This window comes from Galleria mellonella, unplaced genomic scaffold (genome assembly GCF_026898425.1).
Source record: "Galleria mellonella isolate WM207_F2 unplaced genomic scaffold, CSIRO_AGI_GalMel_v1 utg643, whole genome shotgun sequence".
NCBI lineage: Eukaryota > Metazoa > Arthropoda > Insecta > Lepidoptera > Pyralidae > Galleria > Galleria mellonella.
The window spans coordinates 468100-495281 of NW_026442135.1; the positions used below are offsets into that span (position 1 = coordinate 468100).

The following is a 27182-nucleotide window of genomic DNA, read 5'->3' on the forward strand; positions in this document are numbered from 1 at the left end:
TTAATAAACATAAAATTTCGATTTCTAATTAAAAGATACAAAGCATGAACTAAATTTATTAAAAACTTAAGACGAAATTGTAATACTCAATATTGTTATTAATCCTAATCTTAAATATGGAATCTCTATGTTACAAACTATTGAGTGCAAACTCGTTTTAGCTGTAATATGTAAGCAAATTTACATCCTGGCTGTCTAGGGAGATTGACTTTGAATCAATAGCTAAGTATAATTGTCATTAAACCTCCCTTAAAAAACTATACATTAAAATAGTACCGTTCGTTTGAGAGCTACATCTGCCTGTACAAATATAAAAGCTTCAAACTTATAACCCGTCTTTTGAGTTAAAATAGATAATAAACACAACAAAATGGCCGACCAAAAAAACCATTACATCATCTCGCTCCATAAAGGTAAGTGGTATTTATTTACTTCAAAAGTGATCATTACTTTATTCAAGTGTCTATTTTTTAAGGTAAATCTACTTAGCCGATTTTACTTTTATTTTTAAATTGCTTTCAAAGTTTTTCAACACCTAGTGTATTGAAAAAAAAAAACTAATTAGTATGCTTCTGGCCATAGAAATATGAAGGGTGGCTGGCAAATAAAACTTAACTATAATATATTGTAGTACAAATAACCTTCCTGATTAATTAATTTACAGTAAACTAGATGGAACATAAGATTTTGCACGTAAATTATATAAGCGCATATTCCTTTTTAAAAGGCCTGCAGCACATCTGCAGTACCTCTGGTGTTGCGGGTGATCATGGGCGGCGGTAGTCATTTACCATCATTTCATTAAACCGCACGATCATTTGGCCTATTTACAATTCCAAGTTGCACATATTTGGCCAGCGTAATCTTACAAGAGATATTAATGGAATGTTAACCCCGTATACGCTAACAGTATATACTAGAACACGAGATACTAATTGGTGTCTCGCTCCTGTAGTGCCATACACCTTATTGGACTAGGAAAAAAAAACTAGTCGGATGATATTTGCGCCAATTATTACATTCAATTTCTTTACTTCGATGGTATAAAAAAGTCCAATAAAATAGACTACTTCAATCTCAACAAAATAAGTATAGGACCACTACAAAAGTCAATTCTTTTTATTTAAAAAAAATCATCAAAATCGGTTCAAATTAGTGACAACATTACCATATGAGGTAGATATAGTCAAATTGAGAATTATCTCCCATCTTTAGTCAATAAAAAATGCATACTATAATTATACAATTAAAAAGTTGATCGCAAATATCATGTTAATTATATCCGACCTTCCTGTTTCTATGGTCCCACAAAATAGAAATTGGTCTACCAGGAATCGAATCTGGGACTCTAAGGTGAAAGTCAATCAACTGCTAGTACAAAACATGAATCTTAATCCGCTAAAATTTAACTGTAAATATTGTGTAAACTGTGTTTCTTTTAACAGGCATATCAATAAAAACAATCTAAAGAAACTCAAAATCTGTTGTTTCATTTAAAAATAATACAACTATTTAGTGTAGATACTGCATTTTATTAGATAATCATTGTTATTATAAAATAAATAATTGAAAGTCTTGATAAAAGCTCAATCTTCATGCAATTGTTCTTGTATTAAGACAAACATATAAAACTACCTTATATGTAAGTCGTCAAAAGTTTAGAACATTCATATTGAAGTATAGCAACCTTAATTATTCTACTTCTAAATCTTTCAAACATTTTGCCAACAAAATCCAAGTTTTGAATAATAAAATGTTAAGTAGCTATCAAAGCTTTTTACCATTTTGCCATATTTTGCTAAGCTTTGTTGTGAATGTTCTCAATATATTAGTAATCCGATATATGTTAGAAGAAAACACTTGTACATGAAGTTATGGAATCTTTAAACTGTGCACTAGTTGAAGGAAGGATGTCGTATTACCATAAGGCACATCCTTCCCCCCCCCCCCCCCCCCCATCTTCAGCGTTAGAAATATGCCAGGAACATCAGGTATGCTAGGCCAGCCCTGCAACTAACAAAATCTGCTACTTAAGACTCAGATGTTATAAGACTAGAGGAACAAAGCAATTTATTATATCCTTGTGTTCTAATATCACTAGAATCGTGTCCAGCAGCGGAATGGTAATATTTTACGATGATACTTGGTACTTACTACTGCAGTTTTACAAGGTACATTTTTCATATATGCAGTGCTACATACTGCAAAATCAAATAGCTCTTATACTTAACACAGAAACATACAGTTAAAACTACTATTCCATAGTGACACCTTAAAGATATTTTCTACAGGCAGAAATTGGTACTTTCCTTGCATATAGTTATTTCATTTAAAAGAATAAAGCCTGTAGTTCATAGTGTGTAGGGATATTTTCAGAAAGAATACATGAATCAAAATACAAGCAAAGCAACTGTTATGAGCAGATGAATTCAGTGCATTTATACCTAAGTACCAACAAATAACTTGAGTATGATTTTAATACCAGATTATAATTTGTACAGTACCATTTTTAGTACAAAAGTGTCTACTGTACAAAGTTCATTGTCTATAGTTATTTTTTCAAGTCGCTCGCTGTAACTAATATTAATCAGATGTGTTCTGTATAACAATCAATATGAATTCACGATCCGGTGCAATCAGTATCTCATGCCTTCTACTCCGCAGCCGTAGGAATGTCAGCTCATTTGTGGAATCCTGAAAACATTGAATTTATTAATTTCCACTATGTTATTTCACTGCAGTTAATGCAATCTGTGTCACTTTAAAAGATTCTGCCATTAGAATTATTCTGTTATGAAATTTATATGGCACTAGTTAATTTTTATTTTGTTACTTGAAGCATAAACAAAACACGTCTGATGCATGGAACTACCCTGCGGAGAAAAATTATAACAGATATGAAGCCAGAGAATGAATGCCAGGACTGATGAAGTATAGTAGAGGACTATGCTCTACTATACTTCATCAGTCCTGGCATTTTTTTTTCTACGGTTTACAAACTTTGTTACAATTTGACAATTATAAGCTATATCAGAATAACAGTTTATCCTATTTCCATATAATAAAAGTACAATTGATTTAGAAAAATCCTATTTCAAGTCAACAAAAAATTATATTTTAAGAACTGCATGATCATAAAACTTGTAGTTTGCAGTATTTTTTTGTACACCTGTACTTCAGTAAACACACGATTAGAATATAACTTAATACAAAATCACTTGGGATAAGTAGAGAACCAAATATAAAAGTTTTATCCTTATATATATGTCTTACTTCATAAGTTTCATATCGTTTTATGCATGCACACTGTTCTGCAAACTTTAGACTCTTCACTCAGACACATTTCAATCTTATAGACTTGCCATATCTAGATGAAACTATTGTTATAGGACAAATAAATTTAGAATAGTAATTTGCATTTTACCATTTCTCTTACAACATTCCGTGCTTTTTCTGTTAATTGACTAATCAATCCTGAATAAAGAACTGATGTGGCGTTGTCTAGAGAGCTCTTTATTGGAATACCTGAAAAGAAATTGATACATTACGAATAAATTTACACAATTGACCTCCAAAATCGATACATTTCTAGGACAGATTAGAGATTAAAAACTTTTAAATATGAGAATATAGGCTAGTAACCATGGATATGTACAAAAATTGATCAAACCTTCATGATTTACAATCACGACACCCATCACACCTTTATGAGCCTGAATTCGTTTGATGGTTTCCTCTACTTCAGTAGCCTGAAAAGTAAATTAACTTGTCAGCATATTTACTCGATTACACTGTCAACAAATTACTGGACATTAAGAATAAATACCATTTTTTGAAAATTTTCTTGAATATAAAAGTAAAAGTAGAAACAAACGACGCAATGAAATCGCGATGACAAATCCAACTGATATGTCAATCTGACTAACTGTTAATCAGATTAAATGTCACTGTCAGCTGTTGAAATTTACTCTTAATCCTTTTTCTTAGCTCTCAATCAAAAGCCGGTAGTTAAGGACTAACTTACTAAAAGAAAGCATAATTAAAAAAAAAATGCTGGGTACTGTCCTTGATCTATGCCGAAATCTTTCAAGCATATTACCATGTATATAAATAGGTAATGAAACTTGACGCTTATATAGGAACGCATAGATTTACTTCTTCGTATATGCATACCAGCGGGTCTACCATGAAATCAATTTCGTGTTTTTGTTTATACCAAAATCGAACCAATAAATGGAATTTAACATTTCATTCATCATACATCCTAACATAAAAGTCCAAAAGAACAATATTTTAACATTTTTAATATTTCCAAACGGCATGTATTATGTAATTTTAACATCAAATTTGTGTTTCGTTTGGCTCCGAAATTTCGGAAAACACTTCATGGTAGGCCCCCAGGTACTGTCTTTGCTGAAATTAAATAATTAATTTCAATATAATAAATAATTAATTAAAACGTCAAAACTCTCATAAACCTATTTCAGCTATTAAAATGTTTTCTCCTTTTTTTTTTGCACTAAATTCTCTAATTAAAGGAAAGTAATAAAACACTTCAATAGATAAAATAGGTCTGGAATGTGTTTTAATTTTTATGAAGAAGGTGCTATTTATTAAAAGTACTGTAATAATATAAACCGGGCTTGAAACATCTATAACAGACAATTTAATGAAAGATTGACAGATTGACAGTTCTGTGATCTGTGTTTTCAATTTTTCATTGTTTTCCAAGGCGGAAGCGAGAAGCAGTAGCGATTATCGGGAAATGAATACTAATTAAACTTGAAACTTTTAGCGGAGGCGGTCAAAGATGAGTTCATAAAATAAAAGTGATAAAACAAAAAGTTTTATTGAATGTAATGTATGTTAAAATGCGCTGGTTTTGAGAGAACAATGAACGATAGCGGTGCTGAATGTTCCGAGGCCCTTGATCCCAGAGTACAGGTGAATAAAATCAATAGTTTTGATGGTAACCGATGATACATGGACATACCATTGTGTCTGTAATGCAAACAAAAAAACAATGTTCCTTCATGACCAACAAAGTTAAAGAAATATGTTTCATTTACAGCTGATTACATAAATGTATTTTTAAATGCCTACACATAATATATATTCAGTTTAAAAAGTTTATTAATTTATTAATAAAAGTCCATACAGTGCTTTTAATTAAAAGACGAACAATATAAGTTTTATAACTTCTGTGTAAAATATATCCAATTAATAATAATAATAACTTACACAAAGTATGTCTAAATGTTATTTATTATAGTTAAGACTGTTTATACTGAACCAGCATTATCTGTGTAAAAAAATTGTCTGTTTTCAGAAACAAAAAAAAAACCTTTTTTCCATCAATATAAAAAAAAAAATTCTAATAAGAATTCTATTTGTGATTAATTTATATTACAATTTACTATTGGTATGCCTCTTCAATAATTATTATGAAATATTACTCCTCCTAATACATTTAAGAGTGGCACACTTTGATATTAATAAAATTTTATTTCATACTATATGTACTGCCACAGACATGATTTTAAAGCCTTCTGAAACATGAAGTAATAAATAAGTGAATTTTAAGTGATACAAACAAGAGTTTAAAATATTCTTAGGTTGAGACTGGGATTCAATTTTGAAACCCCTAAAATTCTGCAGTCTTCGTTTACTCTAAAGAGACTATATAGATTCTAATTATTTTATTTAGTTAGGTAAAATATATGATATATATATAAATATATGAAAGTCATTAACATTCTTAACAAGTGCTGTATCATGAGAAACTGAAATTTTCACCAAAATAAATATAGATAACATATAAGTTTCCCATTTGATCTGCTGGACATGACATGTTAGTATAGGTTTAATTTTTTTTTAACAACCAATTAATGTATTCTTTCTTAACTGCAGATCGAACTAGAAAGACTGAACACAGCCACAGATGAGATTAACCGACTAGAAGTAGAACTCGATGAGGCTCGTCTTGCATTCCGCCGCCTCCTAGCCGAAGGCCACCTCCGCATTCAGCAGTTGACAAAGAAGTTGGGAACCAGTGTACACAAAGCTAGACCATATTATGAAGCCAGGTTTAGGGCTAATATTGTGAGTAGATTTATTCATTTGTTGGTTGAACTACCTTTTTATGCAACTTGGAATAGCAGAAAAGTGACAGCCTATCTGGTTGAAAGAGTATAGATGCCCATAGACAAGAACAGCACTGGAGACATCACAATGCACAGTGCCATAGTACCCTTTATACATTGCCATTTCTGAAAACTGAAGTGTTAAATTTCCTATAAAAATGGTTGCACAGATTATTTTATTTTTTTATTCTAAGTTTTGAAAATACAAAAACTTGCCGCGCTGATGAAAAGATGTTACAAGCAAATTATCACTATTATGTTTAATGTATAAGATCTTTAATGGATAAGGATCTAGATGTGTATTATATAAACACATCATCAGCCTTTAACTATCCACTGTTGAACATAAGCCTGCCCCTTGGGGGGTTTTGCCAGCACTTAGCATGCTTGGCAGGCAGATTGGCAACCTCAGGCTTTGGAGATGTTTTAAGAGAGATGCTGCTACCCATCCCTCGCCCTCCCTTAGTCATCTCTTACGACACCCACGTGAAAGGAAGGGGTGGTCTATTCTATGCCGGAATCACCCAGTGAATATATAAACATACATACATACAAAAAAATTCTCCTCCTGTTTTTGATACTTGTCTACAGCATAATCCTATATTTATTTCGTTTTGGTATTTGGAGTAGAGAAGTACTAAGAAGTAGGCCACTTTTTATCTCAGCCAATCAATGTATACTGAACACGCGTACAAAGTCGCAGGTAAAAACTAGTTTTAAAATAAAATGATGTTTTACAGACATCACAAGAACTTCAAACAGCGACAGTTGCGTATGACAAAGCCAACAGTGCTCATGCGGCAGCAAGAGAGATGGTGTTCCTCGCTGAACAGGGGCTGGCGAGGCTCGCGGAGGGTTCCGAAGGTGGAGTCACCCTCGACCCTGCCTGGCAGGAGATGCTTAATCATGCCACACACAGAGTCAACCAGGTAATCAGACAATTTACAGCATCTTTATTCTTATTTTTGTTAAGGGTAGTATATTGAGTTTTCTAAATTACCTCTCATTTGTTTTCGCTCTTTCAAGCTTTTATTAGTTTGCTCAATATTTTTTTTTACCTAACTTAAAATGATGAACAAGCTTACGGCGCACCTGATGGAAAGTGATAGCCGTCGCCTATACACATGAACAGCACCATGGATATTACAAAATTCTACCTAATATCCATGTTATGGGGGAGAGGGATTGTTAATAATAATAAAGTTGACGTTAATCCTCATTTCTAACAATGGATCCTATCAGGTCGACCTCCACGCTGTTCCTTCTGGAAACCATCGTGATTAATTCTTGTTGGATCCGTAACAATGGGCTAACTGACCTAGTTTCATCCTCACCTATTACCACTTACTGGTGCCCCGCAAACGTATATGGATAACGCAGGCGAGGTTACCATTCCATACTCACTCATTTAAAATTCCCATGATAAGAGCTTCAAGTGTTGCCATTCCTGAGAACTATATCTCAGCACCCTGTAATTTTACTCCCTTACCGTAACCTAAAGACCGAAGCACAGACTTGCAAGCACAGTTGTTTCTTGGTGAGAGCACGAATGGAATCCTTTTGTCGCAACAACATTTCTAATACGAGTACTTTGTTAGGGCTATAACAGATTGAACCCACGCGTCTGTGACACAACGAACTAAGGCGGTCGAGCACGCCTTACTTATTTTATACGTCTAAAGAAAATGTTTTTTTTTGATGGGTGAAAATGGTATGGTAACCCCGCCTGCGCTAACGGGATACGCTGGCGGAGCACCAGTGAAGGATGATAGATGAGAATGAAAACAGGCCAGTTAGCCCATAATGATGAATTCATCAGGAATTGACCATGATAGTTTCCAGGGAGAACCGCGAGGAGGTCGACCTGGTTGGGTATATTGCTAGCAATAGGATTCTCAGTCTCCATTACTAACAATCCCTTTCCTCCCAAAGAAAATATGTTGTCTCCCTTCAGTTACGTTAAGAATTAAAATCTCATACTAAGTTTTTTTTGCAACTTGAACTGGAAAACAAATTAGTAACCAATCTTATATAAAGTCATAACCGTCGTCGTATATAGACATGAACAGCGCCACGGACACCACATGATACTGGTTAGTTAAGAGTAACCATTCCTCAATAATGTGTTGTTAAGGCCGAGTCAGACCGAGCGCACGCGACGGTGACGCAGCGAACCAAGGCGGCCGCTCACCGCGCCGCCACCGCACTTGTGCAGCAATTACAAAATGGGCTCAAACGACACATAGCTAAATCTAGGTAAGTGGATATATAAAAAAAATCGCGCATACCAACTTAACAATATTTATTTATTAGATGCACAAGAAAATTTTACAACAAAATGTTATGTAATGCCATAGAGTGAATAAGGCGTAACAAGTTTAATATTGAAGTAAGTAAACATGTTTATTGGCGATATTATAACGTTAGAAAATAAAAGTTTTCAAGTAAAGTTTTGTATGTACTTTTCATTCTTTTATATTTTTGATTGCATTGAAATTGTTCCCTGAACTTTGGAGGACATTCTTATAAATATAATTGCAATAAAAAGCATCTAAAAAGTAAGTTAAAGAAATAATATGCAGAAAATTTAAAGTATTTCGAGGTCTGTCCTTATATGGTATTGTTCTCGAATTTTTTTTTCTTAACTAGTTTTGTAAAAGTAAAAACAATGTGTCCTCTGAGTCTCAATCTTAATTTGTTCTTACTAAATTTCTATATATAACGCCATCTAGTGGTAACAAATGTACCTTAGTAGTAGATGGCGTTGTAAATAGAAAAGTGTAAACGTGATATGTCTACAACAAGACTAAATTTCAATTTCAACAAATAGCATCTAAACACTAAGTACTGTTTTAAATAAATTGTAGTTGTATGCACGATCCTTAAAACAAATGCCTGCATATTATTTAATACAGTCTATAATTACTTCTACTAGTTTTACTGTAGTTTTTGTTTATTAAATTAATAAAGAATTGCTTTTGTAGAATGACAAAGTTTTTATAGAATTTCCTAAATTTCAATTTCGTTGCGCAGTAGAATTCACTCAGCTTCGATTAATTTTCAAAGAATCACTAACATATTTTTTTTATTTATAGACTTTATAATAGATTTCATCGCTTACAAAATACAGCTATTTTATCTAACGATAAATGTACAATATATAAAAGAATATTAAATAATTAATTATTTAATCTCTAATTTATTCACCTATATTACAAATTAATAAAAATAATTATTTTTAACCTGTATAAGATACATACCAATATTGTTATTTATTTGTTTTTTTAATATATCTCGAAACTTATAAAATTGTAACCAGAATTTCATGATTTAATTTTTATTTATCCTTTGAGATGTGAATGTGAATACATAATCTCCGCAAGCCTTCACAAACCAGAGTTAAACTTAATATTTTCAGTGTGTTTAATGAAATATTTTCAATCATAGTTGCTAAATATGGATTGATTTCTAACAAACAAAACCAGCTTACGTACCATTAAATTATTCCATAATTACTGGTTAAAAACATGAAAGAAATACTGTCAAAAAAGCCCATTCTATATTAAACACTAGCTTTACTACGTACACTTTAATTATACGAAGTATTAAAACTAATGAATAGACTAGAGACTTCTAGACTTCTATTGGCGTATCAACGTAAAACTTATGCCATTTTAAGTAATGCTTTCAGAAACACGTCTGTAAAAGCCATATTTATTTTAATTGAATAGTTTTGCGTGATGCAAACATACAGACAGACAAAATTTTTAAGTTATACTGTTTTGGCTTCTATTAAGCCACCTCGTATAAATTTTCATTACAGACATAGTTTAATTACAATTTTATTATATTTGTAAAATTTTGGAAAAAAAAAGGATTTGGGAAAATCCGAAATTTTAGGCAAGATTTTCACCACGTCGAAATCGGTCCATCCATTTAGAGATTATGATAATACAAGTAGATAGTTACAAAGACTTGCATCTTACAACACCCGTTTTGTTGACGGGAATAAAAATATAAACCCAAGCACACAAGCACTGCTGAAAGGCATCCAAGTCTTGTGAATGACCACGCAATAGTGTAACCTCCGCTTTATTAGTAGCACAAACGTATTTTTTCCGCAGGCCGACCCACGCCGACCGAGCCACCTTCACGTTTGGTACTAATTTTATTTTCACTATCTCTTTTGCATGTCTCTTTTTACTTCTCGCATGCTTGTTGTAGTTCCTTCTTTAGTTTGTTTATGAGCGTTCATGACTTCAGCTTGACAGTGTGGCAACGTCGCAGTTATCTGTCAATTTTGAAAAGCAATTAAAGAATTATAAATATTTCAGACTGGTTATTTATAAATTGTTCTGCCTACTAACTAAAATGTTAATCACGCAGTAATATACTTATGCAGTTACCACTGAAAATTTTGATTTTATCTCTCTAGCTTTATGTCAAGTCGTTTACCGGGAGGTAGAGAAGAAATTTGGAATTTTGATGGCAAAAAAATATTTGTAAAATTTTTAAATATAAAATGGGTGCAAAGTTTTTACTTATAGATTTATCTGCAACGTAATCTTCGATTGACGTTTTAATTCGTAGGCAGAGCACTTTGTAAATAATCAGGAATAATCTCCAGTTATTTTTTTAAATTGGCAGATAATTGCGACGTTGCCATGCTTCATTGCGAAGGTCTTATTTTAATTAGTATTCGGAAGAAACCAAATGGAGAATTATGAGTATTATATTTAGTAATAAGCGCATAGTACGCGGGGATGTGGATAGTATAGAATGAAAATAAGATAATGTCTGTGAGCCGTTGGCCATATACTTGCTTTCGTACGTCTATTAATTCATAGTGAGGTATTATCCGTTATTATCGTGTGTTTGAAAAAAGAAACATTAATTTTATATTTCTATAGCAATTTGTAAACAATAAATTGCCATCAGTATTTAAAAGATGCAATACAATAGTGATTTCTCTTTTATCTTCACACTTAGCAATTACGTCCTCTAAAGTTAAAATTTTGATATTTACTTTCTAATCTTCATTTGGTTTTAAGCTTCTTAATTGAAATTCTTAATTTAATGAACTCTGTAGCCTGTAACACTAGATGGCGGTACTATCGATCACTCCCGTGATTTCCAAATCTTGTTTATCTTAGACGTTTTGGGTATTGCATGTAGATAAAGCTCCTTACTAAGAAATCGAACTTTTTTGATGATAGTTTAACTTTATTTTTATTTTATGTTATTTAATGACACGGTCCTTAAAGTAAATTTAAATAAAAAAATATTAGTTTGTCATTGGCAATTATAATACAACATCTTCGTTAAATTTTGTAAAGTATTATATTATACTTATTTATATCGGCTTTACTCGCGTATTAAATTCAGGGTTGCCAAATTAGTTTTTGACTCAATAAGAAGCATTTATACATGAGCGTGGTTTACGCCTATGTCGCAAGCAGTGCCGCGCGATTAAAGTTGATATAATTATAAAACAATATAAGTATTACATTCGATAAATATTACATTCTCAAAATTTGTAAGGTAAATTTTACCCAATTTGGGCATAACCCAATGTAAAAATCATTTAACTAAGAAATAAAATAATTTGACTGAATATTACTAATTTAATTTAAACCAACTAAACTAGTTTTCATTTCATATTAAATGTTAAAAATAATAATTGGGAGAACAGGCTAAATATTTTTAAAGTTTAAAAAAGGAATATTTCTTTTTTTTTTTGGAGTTTAAGACAAAAGTGACATTAACAATAGCGTGATATGTATGCTTGCATGATTGTGTTTTTAATCATAAATATACTGACTGTATCCTGCGGTTTCGCCCGTAATTGTATCGTAATGTCGAATAGCCTATGACTTTTCTCTAGAAATGAACTGTCAAATGCAAAAAGACTTTTTGAAATCCGATTAATAAATCCAAAGATTAGTATATTGAAAGAAACAATCTTCTGCTTTGTATATTAATATAAATGTATTTACAATAAATTTACTTATGTCTATCAGTTGTTTTTTTGAAGTCAAAAAGGAAGAGGACCTCAGTTTAGCTGTTTTATTTTTTTTTAATATTTGTTACCTCATAACTTCGTCATTTATAAACCAATTTAGAAAATCCTTTTTTTTTTGAGAGGATGTACTTTCAGATTGATCCCACAGAAATTTTATCGAAACCTGTTCCGTAGTTTAGTTTTTCAATAATTAGTGTTGCCACTATTGCAGTCGTCGGTGTATTTTTTTTTTTTTGTAAAATAAAATAATTTAAATAAAACATTTTTAAATAATCTATAAATGACCAAATATTTGCACGTCTACTCACAGAGACAAAAAATCTTAAGAATAAACAGACTAAATATAAATGACAGACCCCGCATAGTCTAGGAGCTGGATATTGTTTTTGTATTACATTTAGCTTGTTCTCCCAAACTAGCTCATTTATTTGGTGGTTGGTTTTCCTATCTAAAATATCCACTTTAGATGTTTCACAATATGATCTTAAATCTATAATATATTTGCTATATATCTAGCCTAATTTTTACCCGTGACTTTTTTCGTCTGACCGTATATAGTATATCAAATTTCATAGTGATTGGTTAAGCCGTTAAGATACCAAGAGGTAACACTTTGATATTTGTAATTAGTAAAGATTTTGAATTTCCCTACTGACGTGGCAAATGCGGACGCGTCGTTTTAGTATGGAAAAATCGTGTTTATTATGATTTTTAAATCTTTTAAAAATTATATGGGATTCTTTAAAAAGGGTATGTTAAGGTTCCTTCAGGGTCGACATAGTGCGCGTCTGATACCCCTAGTGATGCAGGCGTCCATAGGCTACAGTGACCCTTTACCATCAGACGGGCTGTATGCTCGTTGGCCGCCATCGTGGTATTGAAAAATTTTCAAATTTTCATCTAATACTATATAAATAGTGGTTATTAATCATTAGATTCTTAATGTGAAACACTAAAGTGGTCATTTTAGAGCTTCTGATCCTTCGAGCCGGATACTTCACTTTTACACCTTTCAGGCCGTATTTTGAAGAGAAGGCGCGCATTAATTCTGCGCTGGAGAATCAAAAAGCTAGGATTCAGACCTTGGAGGAGCAGGTAGCCGAAGCAAAGCAGCAATACTCCTCAGCCCTAAGGAACTTGGAGAGGATATCTGATGAAATTCATAAGCATCGGTCAAGAAGACAGTCTGCTAGGAATGGTAAGTATTTACGTGCACTCAACGCATTTAATTAGTTCTTAGCAGCAATAGATATATTAATATTTCCATATAGTTCTCACATCAAATTATAGATGGTGCTGTAAATCAATAAATACATTAAACAGGAACGCCGATAGACATCGACCGGTCCACAATAACGGACACGGCCAGTGATACCAACACAACGACAAGTGATAAACTGGAGGAGCTGTGCGACCACAGCGCGGACGCCAGCGTCCGGGAGTGGCTGCGACGGACGGCGGACGCGAGGCCTCGCTGTCTGACGGACGCAGACACATGGACCGAGATAGACTTGGACTACTCCAGTCCGGAGGAAGTAAGTTCGATTCATCATCATCATAACAGCCATTAACTATTCACTGTTGAATAGCCTCTCCCATAAAGGGGAGTTTTGCCAATAGTTGGCAGGCGGGTTGGCTACCGCAGTTTTTTTTTAATGGATGCTAATGGAATGGTAACTCCGTCTGTGCTAGGCATCTGTACTTTATAATTCCAAACTGTAACAGTAATGAATATTTATTGTTAACGACAGAGCTATTGGTAACACACAACCCCCTTCCCCCCCCCCCCCCCCCCTTACAGGTTAGTTTCGAAAAGTGTTCGCTACGACCGCGCTCCACACCAGAGAAGTGTTCCCCACCAAGCCCGATGGAGTCGAAGGTGTCAGCGGCGTCCCCCCGCCGCATCATCAGGTCCGTGGATAGGAACGCGTGCCTCCGCGCCGAGCTGGAGAAGGGCAGGCGACAGAGTCTCGACGCGATCCTGCACGATACCGGCGAGAAGGTCAAAGAGATGTTTCAAGGTCAGTGGCGGTTTATTACCGTAACTTTATCGGTGGTATTCTTTTATTTTCAATTGAATTAAAAAGGAAGGTAGTTCTCGATTCGTTTAAACTTTTTTTTTGTTTGTTACCTTATAATTCCATTATTTATAAATCGATTTGGAAAATACGTTTTTTGTACTGTGAGGATTGGTCACGTACAATTTTTATCGATATCGATTAGGTAGTTTAGTTTTTAAATCAAAATATATGGTTTTATTACTATTGAGCATGAGTCAGTTTGTATGTTGACGCGTGTTTGAGAAGGGGTGAGGTGAGATCGCAGCGGGCGGCAGGGAGTATCCATATTGTAATTTAGTACTATTACTTATACGTTTATAATGATATTGGAGTCATAACCCCGCCTGTGCTTACGGTATACGCTAGCAAGGCACTAGTGAGGTGTCATAGGTTTTTTTATGCAACTTAGAATGGCAAACAAGCTGACGGCCCACCTGATGGAAAGTGGTAACTGTCGCCTATAGACATGAGCAGTACCATGGACATAACAGAGTATACTGTTACGCCCATGATACTCCCCATGCGTTGCTATTCCTGTGAACTCAGGTGTTATTTCTCTGTACCCTGTAAATTCACCCCATATCTCACCCTACAAACCGAAACACAGCTATACAAACACAACTGCTTCACGGTAGATACACGAATAGGACAGAGGTTTCCAAGCAAACGACTTTTGTACAGTCTTCCTCTGGTATGATAGGTGAGAATGAAAAGGCAGGTCAGGTAGCCCATCATGGTGATTATATCAGGAATTCATCACGATGGTTTCTGCGGGGATCACGTGGAGTATGACCTGACAGGGTATATTTCTAGCAAATGGGACTATTAGACCGTATTATTAACAATCTCTTCCCCCCATATGATGGATGGAGGACACCGGCGGCACAGTATAAGTAATACTGTGCCGCCGGTGTCCCCCATGACGTATGGTGTTCACCACAGGGCTGTCGCTGTTCGGCGAGCGGCGCGGCTCGTCGTCGGCGCCGCGGTCGCCGCGCCGCGCGTCGCCCGCTCGATCTTCCGCCGACGACCGCGCCTCCGACACCGACAGCCTCGCCAGGTACCACTCCTACACTATTAGCCGATCCTTCTTGTTTAAGCGGGGACCGCGGGGACCGTGCCCACCCCACGGTACGAGCGGAGCTTTCTACTATGAGTCCCATGATACCCATTCCTCCTCCCCTGAATAATAATCTGAAATATCCCAATAATGATACTCTTACTATGAAAAACAAGAGGCCCACTAATTGAAAGGGGAAAACCATGAAGTGGTAATTTTATTTATTTATTTGTAACAGAAAAACCAAGGCTTATTTTACATTTTTTTTTTATACCACGAAAATAGTAACCATGCATACAGTCCGTCTGATAGTAAACGATCACTGTAGCCTATGGACGCCTGCGACACTAGGGGTGTCACATACGACCCATCAAGAAGCCTTATACCCTTTTTGACCATAATGTAGTCTCGAGGGAAAATCTCAGTAAGGAGCTCGTCCGACAGCCTGAGCGTTTATATAATAGAATTTACCAATAAAATGTGATACACAAAGATAACTTAATGCTAATTATAATAGTTAAGTATTGTCAACTATTCTCATTGTCATGTATAACATAATATACTTTATATATGTATAAATATATTTGTTATTTATATATATTTATTGGTTTATATATATATAAATCTTAATATGTATCTTCATCATATCAGCCGTTAACTGTCCACTACTGAACATAGGCCTCCCCCATAAGCGAGGTTTTGCCAGTAGTTGCCAAACTTGGCAAGCAGGTTGGCAACCGCATTAAGGCTTTGAAGATATTAAAAGAGGGGCGCTGCTGCCCATCTCTTGACCATTAAGCGACCTTAGGCGCCTCTTACGACACCCACAGGAAAGGAAGGAAGTGGTGGCCTTTTCTATGCGGAGGACGCACGGCTATTTAGTATGTATGTGTATTTATTATTACTAGTACCGCATTAGAGTATTCTGACACTTTCCTAAAGTTAACTGGGAGAGAATGATTTTAGCATTAAGTCCGCCATGTACACATACATGTAATAATAAATAAATTCTATAGACATTCTCTGCCTTACATGTTGACATGATCTCGGCCTTATATGTTTTGTTTTCTTCATCACAGCGTGGAGATGTTAACAGACGACCAGATAGCATCACTTATGCTGGATGCGCAGCTGGAGGCGGTCTGCGAACGGCTGGCAGGCGTCGCGGTCCGACAGCCGCGCTCCCCGAACTCGCCCGAGGCCAGGTTTTGAACCGTAACCTTATATACATAAGGTGCACTCTCCTTTATCCTAGTTTGTACTGTTTTAGTAACGATTAGTATAGTGGCGAGTAATTTAGTAAGAGTACTTGAATATATATGTAATATTATATTAGTCAAGTATTTTCGATACAAATACATCAAAATCAATCTCACGTAAGTACCTTACTCACCTTGAAGTACTTCACGGTGGATGAAGTGGCAACATTTGTCGGAAATGGCATATAGTATATGTATGATTCAATCATAATCTCTTGAGGAAAGTTTACTTTTTTATTCGATTGTAGAAAAGATGTTTCGAATCCATTGTTTTTAATATATTAGTTACGTCAGAATTAGAAAAAAAAAAAAAATAGAAATTTCTTTTTTATCTGAAAGGATATTAATTAAAATTGGTTCAATTGTTTGGTTTTTAAATCAAATAACTGGTGTTGCCACGATTGTAGTCGATTTTCTTTGTGAAATAATATTTACTTATATTTTCAGACACTTAAATATTCAAATTATTCGCCACTCGATTAAATTACAAAATATTTTGAATTAGGCCTTACATGCGTTGGCATGTAAGGCCTAATTCGTTACATGTGTTGACCAGTTCATACGTGCAAACGGACGAATGTGACTCTATCCTTAATGGATAAATATTTGAGTTGCTAATAATTTAGTAAAAAAAACATCACTACTCGATGAAATCGTCTTATTTTTTGTGGAGGTTTCTTTAATTACTAAATAACTCGCCTTAATTAATAAAGCAATCGGAACTTAGTTTAACATGTCGATACACTAGTGAGATTTAAGATATTTAGCTGTTAAACTTAGTGAGTTGGCGAGTAATTTAATAAAAAATATCGATTGCCCACTCGATTAAATTACTAAAACTGTCGAAACTTGCTGACAAACCAGTGAGATTTTAGATGTTTAGTTTCTTTACAACTAATTAGTCAATTGGCGAGTAATTTAGTAGTAAATACTACTTGACAATATAAATATTTCCTTATATTCAGACACCTTAATTTCTTATTAATAGTAAATAAAGATTAATAATAATAATAGTAAATAAAGATTATTTATTATTAAATTGCCACTCGACTAAATTACTAAAACTAGAAAAATAAAAAAATATGTTATTATCCCTTAAATAATTATCAAGTGATTAAAAAATTTCGAAGCAGTCAAATTTTGAACTTAACTGGGGCTGACGTTCATACCAATTATGCTACCGCTTCACTGGAAACCCTTTCGAAAAAATTTTTGTTTACTTAACAATTATTCAAATATGATTTTTGAATTTTAATAATATATTCTATATCAATTCGCAATAATACAATAAATTGTCGATGTATCTAACCATAAATAAAAATGTTTAAAACTCAAAACTAACATACAGGTGAGATTCCAGATTTAGTTGATTGATCTAAAACTATTTTCATTAATCAAATACATTTAACTCCTTAACCATTCGCCACTCCTCTAAATTACTAAAAAAATTTTACTTAGGTTTTACACTACCGACACTAATAGCACAATATAAAGAACTACTAATGAAAACTCCTTCCACTGTACTAGTAGTGAAATAAGTACAGTTAGTAATTTAGTAAAATGCTGAATAATTAAACATTTCACAAAATTACTACGTATTTATTTTGTTCATTTACATAGTATAAATAAACAAAAAAAGCATGTAGATACTACTAAATTACTTGTCGCTTAACTTAATCGCTAAATCAGTCTGTAAACACCCTAATAAGCCACCAGTGATATTCTTGATCTTTAGTTTATAAAGTACAATTTTGTTTATGGTAAATAGATAATGATAAATGTCAACCGTATGTCGTAAAAAATAAGGTGCAATATTTATTTGTGCGGATTTAGAGAAAAATTATTCTTTTTTTTTCGTGGCTCAAATTTAAAATAATTATACGTAGGATCGCTTTTGATGATTTTTTTATGTTAAAACTCTTGATTTAGCATAATATTAATAGTCTCATTATAGGTACCAATAATAAATATATTATTTAGTATATTTGACCATCTTAAAAAAAAAATAATGAAAGAAAAATTTAACTTGTCTATTGTTAATACATCTTTCCACATATATAAAATAGATTACTATTCTTTTACAGTTTTTTATTACGTTTCTTAGGGATTTTGGTTTTACAATTGTGACTTCACAATGCTTCAGATACAATCAAAGAATATAATTTGAAACAATTAAAAATAACAGTCACCCAAGACATTGACTTACGAGATCACACAGATTTAATCATAAATACGCAAAACTTGTCGAGCTCGATTCTTTTGTATCCGACTTCAGAAAAGGGAGAGGTTCCCAATTGTGTTGTTTGTTTGTTTGTTACCTCATAACTCTGTCAGTTGTTGACTGATTGATTGATATAACTGTAGAAATTATATCAAAATAAGTAGAGTAACATAGTTTTTATATATTATAAAAATAAATGATTTTGCCATAACTGAAGTCGCATTTTTTTTTCGTGGAACGTAATCTTAAATTATAAGTATTGAAATGTTTTATCTCCTTATTTTGAACTAAATTCATAATTAGGAAGAACGTAAAAAAACATTGTAGTCGAAAAAGGGTCGTAGATTTGTTTTTATGAATAAGCCTTACCGGCTTATGCTAGCTTAGCTATGTGTACTTTTGTTATATACATTTTTTTCCTTTCGTCCAAATCCATCTTTATAATTTCTTCTCATAATATCTACATAACAATAGTGCAAATACTATACGTATTGATAAAATGTATAAATGTAATGTAAATTTAATATTTCTAGACGGAAATTCTCTACAAATGCATTACCAAAATCAGTCCCAACTATATTTATTTTTATTTATATATTATAAACCATATTTAAATACACTCATTAATACTTAATAGATTTATCAGTTCATTCTCGGATTGAAGTAATACCAAAATATTAAAATTTACTGGCAATACTGAAAATGGCGCGCTTTTTTTTTTACATTTCAGCTTATAATTGTTGGAACGTTTTTCGCACTCGACTATCTTGTATTCTATTCTATCTAAGTGTATAGCATCTAATTATAATGAAACCTATGTATAAGTATGCAATATTGAACACTATTACAAGGGATTGTAGGTACAATTTAGACTGTGAAGAAACAATGATATTTTTGTCCAAGTAAAAGGATATGACGGTACGATATAAGGTTACGTCACAGGTCGCAAGTTCGATTCTCGTGACGTGTTAATTGTATGCAATATATTTTTTAGTACAATCATCAATATTTAAAATACATTCCATTATTATAATAATATATACATATTTCTAATCCTAAAAACATTAAAAATTCCAAGGTTTTGACTTTGATTCGATCTTGATATCTCGCAGTCAAGTAACTAAAGTACTAATTAGTAATAGTCATTTAGTATAAATAATTCCTAAGCCTGTCACCATATAATACTACGCAATATTTTTCCACTAAAAAATGTAATAAATATTATACATATCATAATAGTTATAAAAAAAAATCATAAAGAAACATAATATTCAATTCCTTTACTCATATTTGTCAAACAATTGGTAACAGATTTTTAAAACATGGGATCTTTTTATATATGGGTTCCCCGATTAACCCTATTGAATCCTTCACGCCCGTATGACGAGTTTCTTGTTAAAATAGTACATTACTGCAGCGGCCAGCAACTGAGGCATTGATGGACGAACGTGCAAATGTGGGCCGAGGTGTAGCCGAGCCACACATACGTGAGTACGTAATTTATCTGGCCGCAAAACACGACAGATATGGATATTTATACAACTTTTGCCGGCCGCTGCCCGCATGTATCTGGCCAGTACGGCAATTTTGATTTATCTCGAAGAAGATTGTCAAAATAATGCTCACATTTTCAAGCATTTTGAGAAAATTAATATTTATAAGTATTGAAATATAAAATTAATAACTGTTTCAGTTACAAGTTATAAATTATGTCATACATATTACATTGTAACGAGGGAAGGAATAGCTTTCTTTATACACAGATAATAAAATGGAATTCTGTTCTATTTACTCGAATGTCATTAATAATCTATGGAATTTCGAACAATTCGTTACACTTTTCAATCATGCATTTGTCCTTCTCACACCTCGCGTTCCAATCCACGCAAATAACATTTTATAATATTACATAATATTTATGGCGATATCGAAAATTTTTCTTGCCATGTCACTTGCCTATTTTTTTTTATTATGAAATTATTTATTTATTATTTGTATTTAAAATATGAAACGCTTATGAAATGTAAATAAAAACATAATAATATTCAAACTAATAATTTAGTGCTTAAATCTTTAAATATTTATTATAGCTACAGATATACATATATTGTACTTGTAGTTACTCATATGTACATAGTAAATAGTTATATTAATTATATATAATGAGATAGCGGGTTTGTTTGTTCACCCGTGTATATACATATAATAGGTATATACCTATATATATTTATAACAGAACAATATACAATCATTTAGTGATAATATATGATTGGTTTAAGTATCATTCAATTAAACTCTAAATACTGTCTTATAACGGAATGGTAACTCCGCCTGCGCTATCAGTATACAGATACATATATACCAGTGAGGAATGAGAGATGATGAAGCAGGTCAGTAAGCCATCGTGACAAATTTAACAATAAATCAATCACTTTAGTTTCCAAGGGAAGTTGCAAGGAGGTCGACCTGATAGGTGTATTTTGCTAGCAATGAAATAAGCTAATCCCCATTACCAACCCAAACCCTTCTCCCTCAGGGGGGAAAAGGATTGTTAGCAATGGAGTTTGACAGCCCCATTGCTAGCAATATACCTTGTTAGGTCGACCTCCACGTGGTTCCCCCTGGAAACCATCGTGAACAATTCTTGTTGAATTCGTCACGATGGGCTAACTGACCTACTTCATCCTCACCTATCATCCTTCACTGGTGCCCCGCCGGTGTATACCGATAGCGCGGGTGGGGTTACCATTCCATTATCATCCATTTAAAAAAAAAACCGTTCTCCCCCCTCTAAATACCTAATAATAATAGTAATTATTGATTTAAACATTCAATTAATATGAACATACTCTTGTCAACCTTTATTATTTTTCATTATAACGTAGGGAAATAATTATAATAAGTGCCACACAATCGTCTGATCTTCAAGCTAAAACACCCTGTGTTATAGAGGAACCAGGCAACATACATCTTTACATGTACACATGTATGTGGCCACGAACCCGGAACGCCAGACCGGACACTATTCAGAAAAATTCGTTTCCCAAATTTTCCCTTACCGGGAATCGAACCCGGGACCTCATAACGCAAGGCAGTGTATCTGCCGCTGGGCCACGGTCGCCATTAGGTAACAAACTGAATCTAGCGATAGTATTTTGAAATATCAATTTACGACAAAGTGCATCACTAGCGTATTTAAAATTATTTTCTAGAGAGAGCCTAGAGCCTAGCCTCTCTTAAAAAAGGGAACCAAATAATTCTAGAATGACCATGGCCCACCAGCCCCCCCCCCCCCCCTAGCCCTTAAATACGCCTATGAAGTGCATAAATCAATTGTGATTCCCTCTAAACCGACATAAATTACTTAACGACTTTTTTTTTTCACGAAGGGGTTGTACTATGTATGGTTTGCGTATAGGATCCTATTAGCAATTATTCTCAAATCATACAATAATGGTGAAGTCGTAAGATATGTAGTTTGTTTTATTTATAATAAAATATTGTAATTTATTATTAATAAATTAATAAAATGCCTTAGATTAGTAGAAAAATCAATTATATGCAATAAGAGAAATGATAATAATGTAAACATTAGCTAGGTGTGTGTTTAAATTAATTGAGAAATTGCCTAAAACTATTAAATTTGTTAATTTTCGTAAGTTTATCAAATACATGTGACGAATATTGGCAGTGATTATGGTAAGTAAATACTCGGGTTTTTATGTGTTTTCGATATTTTAAATTTTCCATTAGATTCGTTTTTTACGGTCAATTAACTAAGAGTAAACTCAGTTAAACTTGTTTAATAATAATCATCAAGTAATACACTCTGAAATGCATTTTGTTGCCAATAAATTTGATCTTTAAAGACTTCTCCTTTAGTAAGCGAGATAGTAGATCACTTTTGTTTAGCATCTCCATCAGAGTGTCTCCATAGATAAACGGGTCAACTTTTTCATACAATTTTGCGTAATAAATAGTTATGTTTTCTTTTTAACTTCTATATTTATTTTGTCTTATAAATTCTGCAGCTTTTTTAATGCGTAAACACTCATTAAATAATACGTTAGGATACATTTTACGCGTAAGTATGTAGAATACTGATAAAAAACAAGACAATTAGCTGACAAAAAGTTGGCTCGTTTTTGAGGCTTGATGCTCTATCTATATAATCTAAGGCTATACGATGTAGTATCCGAAAGAAATATATTTCATACTCAAATTTATTGGCTTCATTTTCGTGTCTTGTTTTAAATTACTTGCCTTAGATTGTGAGAAAATTATTAAGTAAATATTATACTTATTTACTGTATGCAATCATTTTTTTAATGTCAAAATTGAATTAATTTAATGTTTTATATGTTATATTTTTTATTATTACTCAGTATTATTAAATTAATTTTGTACTATTTAGATCGTTAGTTTTGTAGTCGGCGCCATGTTTGTATTGAGTACAATTTCCCGCCATTTTTATTTATATTTTTTTTTATTAAGTATATATTGAAAAAAAAAGTTTAGACATAGTTAGTGTCTATGGTGATGATTTATACTCACTTTTTATAACTTTTATTATTTTTATATGTTTATAGCTATGTTTTAATAGAATTATATTTCATGAGTACATTAATTTATTTTAGCTCAGTCTTCCATGGTGTTTTAAATTATTTTATAACTGTTACACAGTATCACTGTTTTATCAAAATATATTATAATTATAATAAATAAAACTGTATTGTAATCATGTAAAAATTAAGTGGATTAGCTATTTTTTTTTCTATTAAGCCTGACCAGACTGGACGTAAATTATTTAAGTTTAGTCTAGTAAGTATATTTTTTATATACTTTGATTTCAATTTTTCATGACAAAATTTGTCAGTTTATAATAAACTAAAAAATGAAACCCGATTTGATTAATTGTCTTTATTTTTATTTGTCAAAATTAGTGAAATATTTATTTCAAATTTAAAACTCCTAGTTATAAAATGTGTGATATTTTAAAAATAGGTTAGTCCGACTATAGATATATGATCAGGACTTTTTTTTACAACCAACCATGAGCAATAGAATTGACAATATATCTATATGTTTATGCTAGGACTCCCACGGAGTGAACAGGAATGACAAATTTTAGTAATAACTTGTCTAAGTTGTAAATGCATTTATTAATTATTTTTATGAGCGTCTCGGTCAGGCATTTAGTGTAAGTTATTGAATACTCAACCAAAATAATAGTATAGACGGAATATTCAAACTTTACAGATTATTTTGAAAGGTGAGTTAAGATGTGTTGCCATTTTTATATTTTTTTTTTTCATAAATATGGTAAATAAACGGTCTTATTGGCGTCATCTTATAAATAAAAATCAAGTGCGGAATGGATGTAACCGTATCACTTTTGAACGACTACATCTATTTGGCAATTGCTTTTTTGTTGTTTGGAATTGACAGAAGAAGGTTTGATATAAAAAATAATATCTATTAAAAATTGTACGTTAAAACCCTGTACGAAGCCAGTGCGGGCAGCTAGTTTAATACAATTATGCCAATAAGATAAAATGATAGTTTATAAAATTTAAGATTGAATTTAAATGGTTTCTTATTTGATTTCTGGCAACACCTATGTTTTATCAGTAAAAATCTAAAAAATATTTCGATAAGCGATGACTCGTTTTTGTGTGTATTTGAATGAATTTATTATATTTCATTTGATTATGCATAAGTTTGCAGCTTCACTAGTGCAGTGCTCAGAGATCCGTCTATACTTTGTTCTTGGTCCGAGTTTTAACTAGATATTATATAGGAAACGCTTTCTGTCAGTAAATTACGCTTATCATCGCACAACGTGTGGTTTTGTATAACGATGATGCCAACTAGTGTCACAAATATAAAGTTATTATCAAATGTGTGTGTGTGTATATATATATATATATATATATATATATATATATATATATATATATATATATATATATATATATATATATATATATATATATATATATATACCATATATTATATAACTATTGTTGTAGACGTGTTACAGTAACAATGAAGAGAGGTCATATCTAAATAAAACTGTAAAAAAGAATAAGCTGTTATTTAAAAAAAAAAAAAAACAATATTGCTGAATGTTTATTTAAAACGTACTCTGACAACAAACCAAAATGTGAATCTTGCAATAAGTTTCTAATAACCGATAATTTTAATTTTGATGAAAAAATTAAGGTATTAAAGATTCAAACAGTTATAAAGAATAATTTATTGGTATTATATGTTGATAATTTATTATTACGATATAGTTCATAGTTCTCATACTACTCTCGTAAAACGAAATAAATTAATTTTTACAGTTTCGGAGTAGTTGCAATGTACTATTGTATTTTGTTTCATTATTTTTTCTATCAATCCTTATAAAAATATATTATAATTAATAATTTTAACAAAGAATGATTATTTCGAAACTATAAAAATTTAATTATTTAGTTTTCTTCCTAAATCGATGAATGAATGTGTGATATTAATTTGCTTTTTCAAACCGTCGCCGAAAGTTGCTGAACTGTCGTCTTACTTGATAAATGTTCAGCGTCTTGTCTTTGAATGTCATGAAATTTATATTGTCACAACATAATAGTATTATGTAAAAATTGTTTAAGTAATTTAGGATAATTTGTAAAATTTTTCAATTCTCAGATAATAAATTAAAACCTTTATAACATAAAATTGAATTTGTAACATTTTAAATGTTACAATTTGCAAGAGGAAAACTTTTCTGCGAAGGTGGCGCCACCATGTTACAACGTAAACAACCACAATGTTATTGAAAGTTAATGGACAGAGTAATTAAAAAAAAAATCTATAATGGCGGGAAATTAAAGTTTTTAAACTTTTTTTCCCGTATAGGTGCAAAGAAAAAAATTGTTTTGAACACTGTGTCGCCCCCATCGTAATAAATTTACTGTAAGCTTCCTTATTAATATGTCTAATTGTAGATAACATATCTATGTTTATTTTACATTTAAAATTTTACAATGTTCATTACATTTCACCCCCTTGCTTGGTAAAGAGTGTGGCCATATTGAATGGTCTACAATTTATAGCTAATAATATTCTAATTACTTGTTAAATTTTTGGACACGAAATGCTGTATTAATCTTATCTGAAAATTGGGAAATCGTTCCTTAGCGTAATAAAGCTTTTGTTAATAGTCGAGTTTTTATATTTTTGACATTATAAAAAATATTAATTCTCGCAAGAAATTAATTCGAAATTTGATGAATACCAAAATCAAGTTAACCTCAAGAACATTAGTTAGTGTTACTACAATATACAAAAAAAAATGGGAATAACCAGTTAAAACTAAAATTGTCACATGTATGTACTAACATTTGGTAATTTTAGAATTTAATAGTTAATTAATAAACTGAGAGTTAGTTAGCACTTTCCATCAACAGTTTTGTCATTTTAAATGAAATAAAAACTCGACTATTAAATAAAGTAGCTAACGGCAGTGATAGTTTTCGAGGCAGCTTTAAATCGATATTGTTTTCGCTGTTGTGATATTACTCTGTACAAATTAAGCCATGCGTCATGTAATTAGATAGTGGTATTGTAAATAAACTATGTGTTGACATAATTGCCTTCAAAAGAATAATAAATATATATAAGTAGTTGAGTTGTTTGTTATTTCATTTTTTTTTTTTAATTCCTGCAGTTCTGTCAACCTATTTTTTACACTATGTAGCACGGAAGGAAGGTATACATTTTAACAAAGAGTAGCGACCGGTTTCGGCTTTACTTTTACGTAACTGTCCAGTCCTAGACATAAGCCTTCCCCATAAGGGAAGGTTTGCCAGTCGTAGCAACACTTGACAAGCAGGTTGACAACTGCAGTTAGGCTTTTAGGGATGTTTTAAGAGGGGCGCTACTGCTCATCCTCTCCTCTCGCTTAGTCGCCTCTTACTACACCCACGGGAAAGGAAGGGGTGGTCTATTCTATGCTGGAACACACGGCGATTTTACAACAATACAGCCCATGTTAGTCGCTGTTCATACAGCTTTCTGTGGGTGAAACAATGAAATCGGTTAAGTATTTTTAAATTTATCTATTATAAACAAAATCTTTCCTCTTTATTAGTTCAGAGACGGATTACTACTCGTTAGGCATGGGTAATATTGGTACTGGGGGGGGAGAGGGATTGTTAGTAATGGAGACTGAGAATCCCATTGCTAGCAATATACCCAACCGGGCTAACTGGCCTGTTTTCATTCTCATCTATCAGCCTTCACTGGTGCTCCGCTAGCGTATCCCGTTAGCGCAGGGTTACCATACCATTTTCATCCATCAAAAAAAATATTGGTACTGCTCCAATATCTATATATTGGATTCTTTTGGACATTGATGGCGGGAAAAAGGTGGT

At 32.5% G+C, this 27182-nt stretch overlaps 2 protein-coding genes across 2 annotated transcripts; one reads left to right on the forward strand and one right to left on the reverse strand.

The window, feature by feature from the left end:
• Nucleotides 1-1511: 1511 nt before the first annotated feature.
• On the reverse strand, nucleotides 1512-3976 carry LOC113511079 (dynein light chain roadblock-type 2-like). The gene is made up of 4 exons (XM_026894664.3): nucleotides 3827-3976; nucleotides 3671-3749; nucleotides 3425-3525; nucleotides 1512-2694 (listed from the first exon to the last, which is right to left on the reverse strand). The coding sequence occupies exons 1-4, from the start codon at nucleotides 3827-3829 to the stop codon at nucleotides 2584-2586; spliced, it is 294 nt and encodes a 97-aa protein (XP_026750465.2). The 5' UTR covers nucleotides 3830-3976; the 3' UTR covers nucleotides 1512-2583.
• Nucleotides 3977-4713: 737 nt separating this feature from the next.
• LOC113511159 (SH3 domain-binding protein 5 homolog) lies at nucleotides 4714-26432 on the forward strand. The gene is made up of 9 exons (XM_026894769.3): nucleotides 4714-4944; nucleotides 5911-6102; nucleotides 6884-7072; nucleotides 8278-8399; nucleotides 13182-13363; nucleotides 13489-13700; nucleotides 13967-14186; nucleotides 15168-15285; nucleotides 16365-26432. The coding sequence occupies exons 1-9, from the start codon at nucleotides 4864-4866 to the stop codon at nucleotides 16495-16497; spliced, it is 1449 nt and encodes a 482-aa protein (XP_026750570.2). The 5' UTR covers nucleotides 4714-4863; the 3' UTR covers nucleotides 16498-26432.
• Nucleotides 26433-27182: the final 750 nt, after the last annotated feature.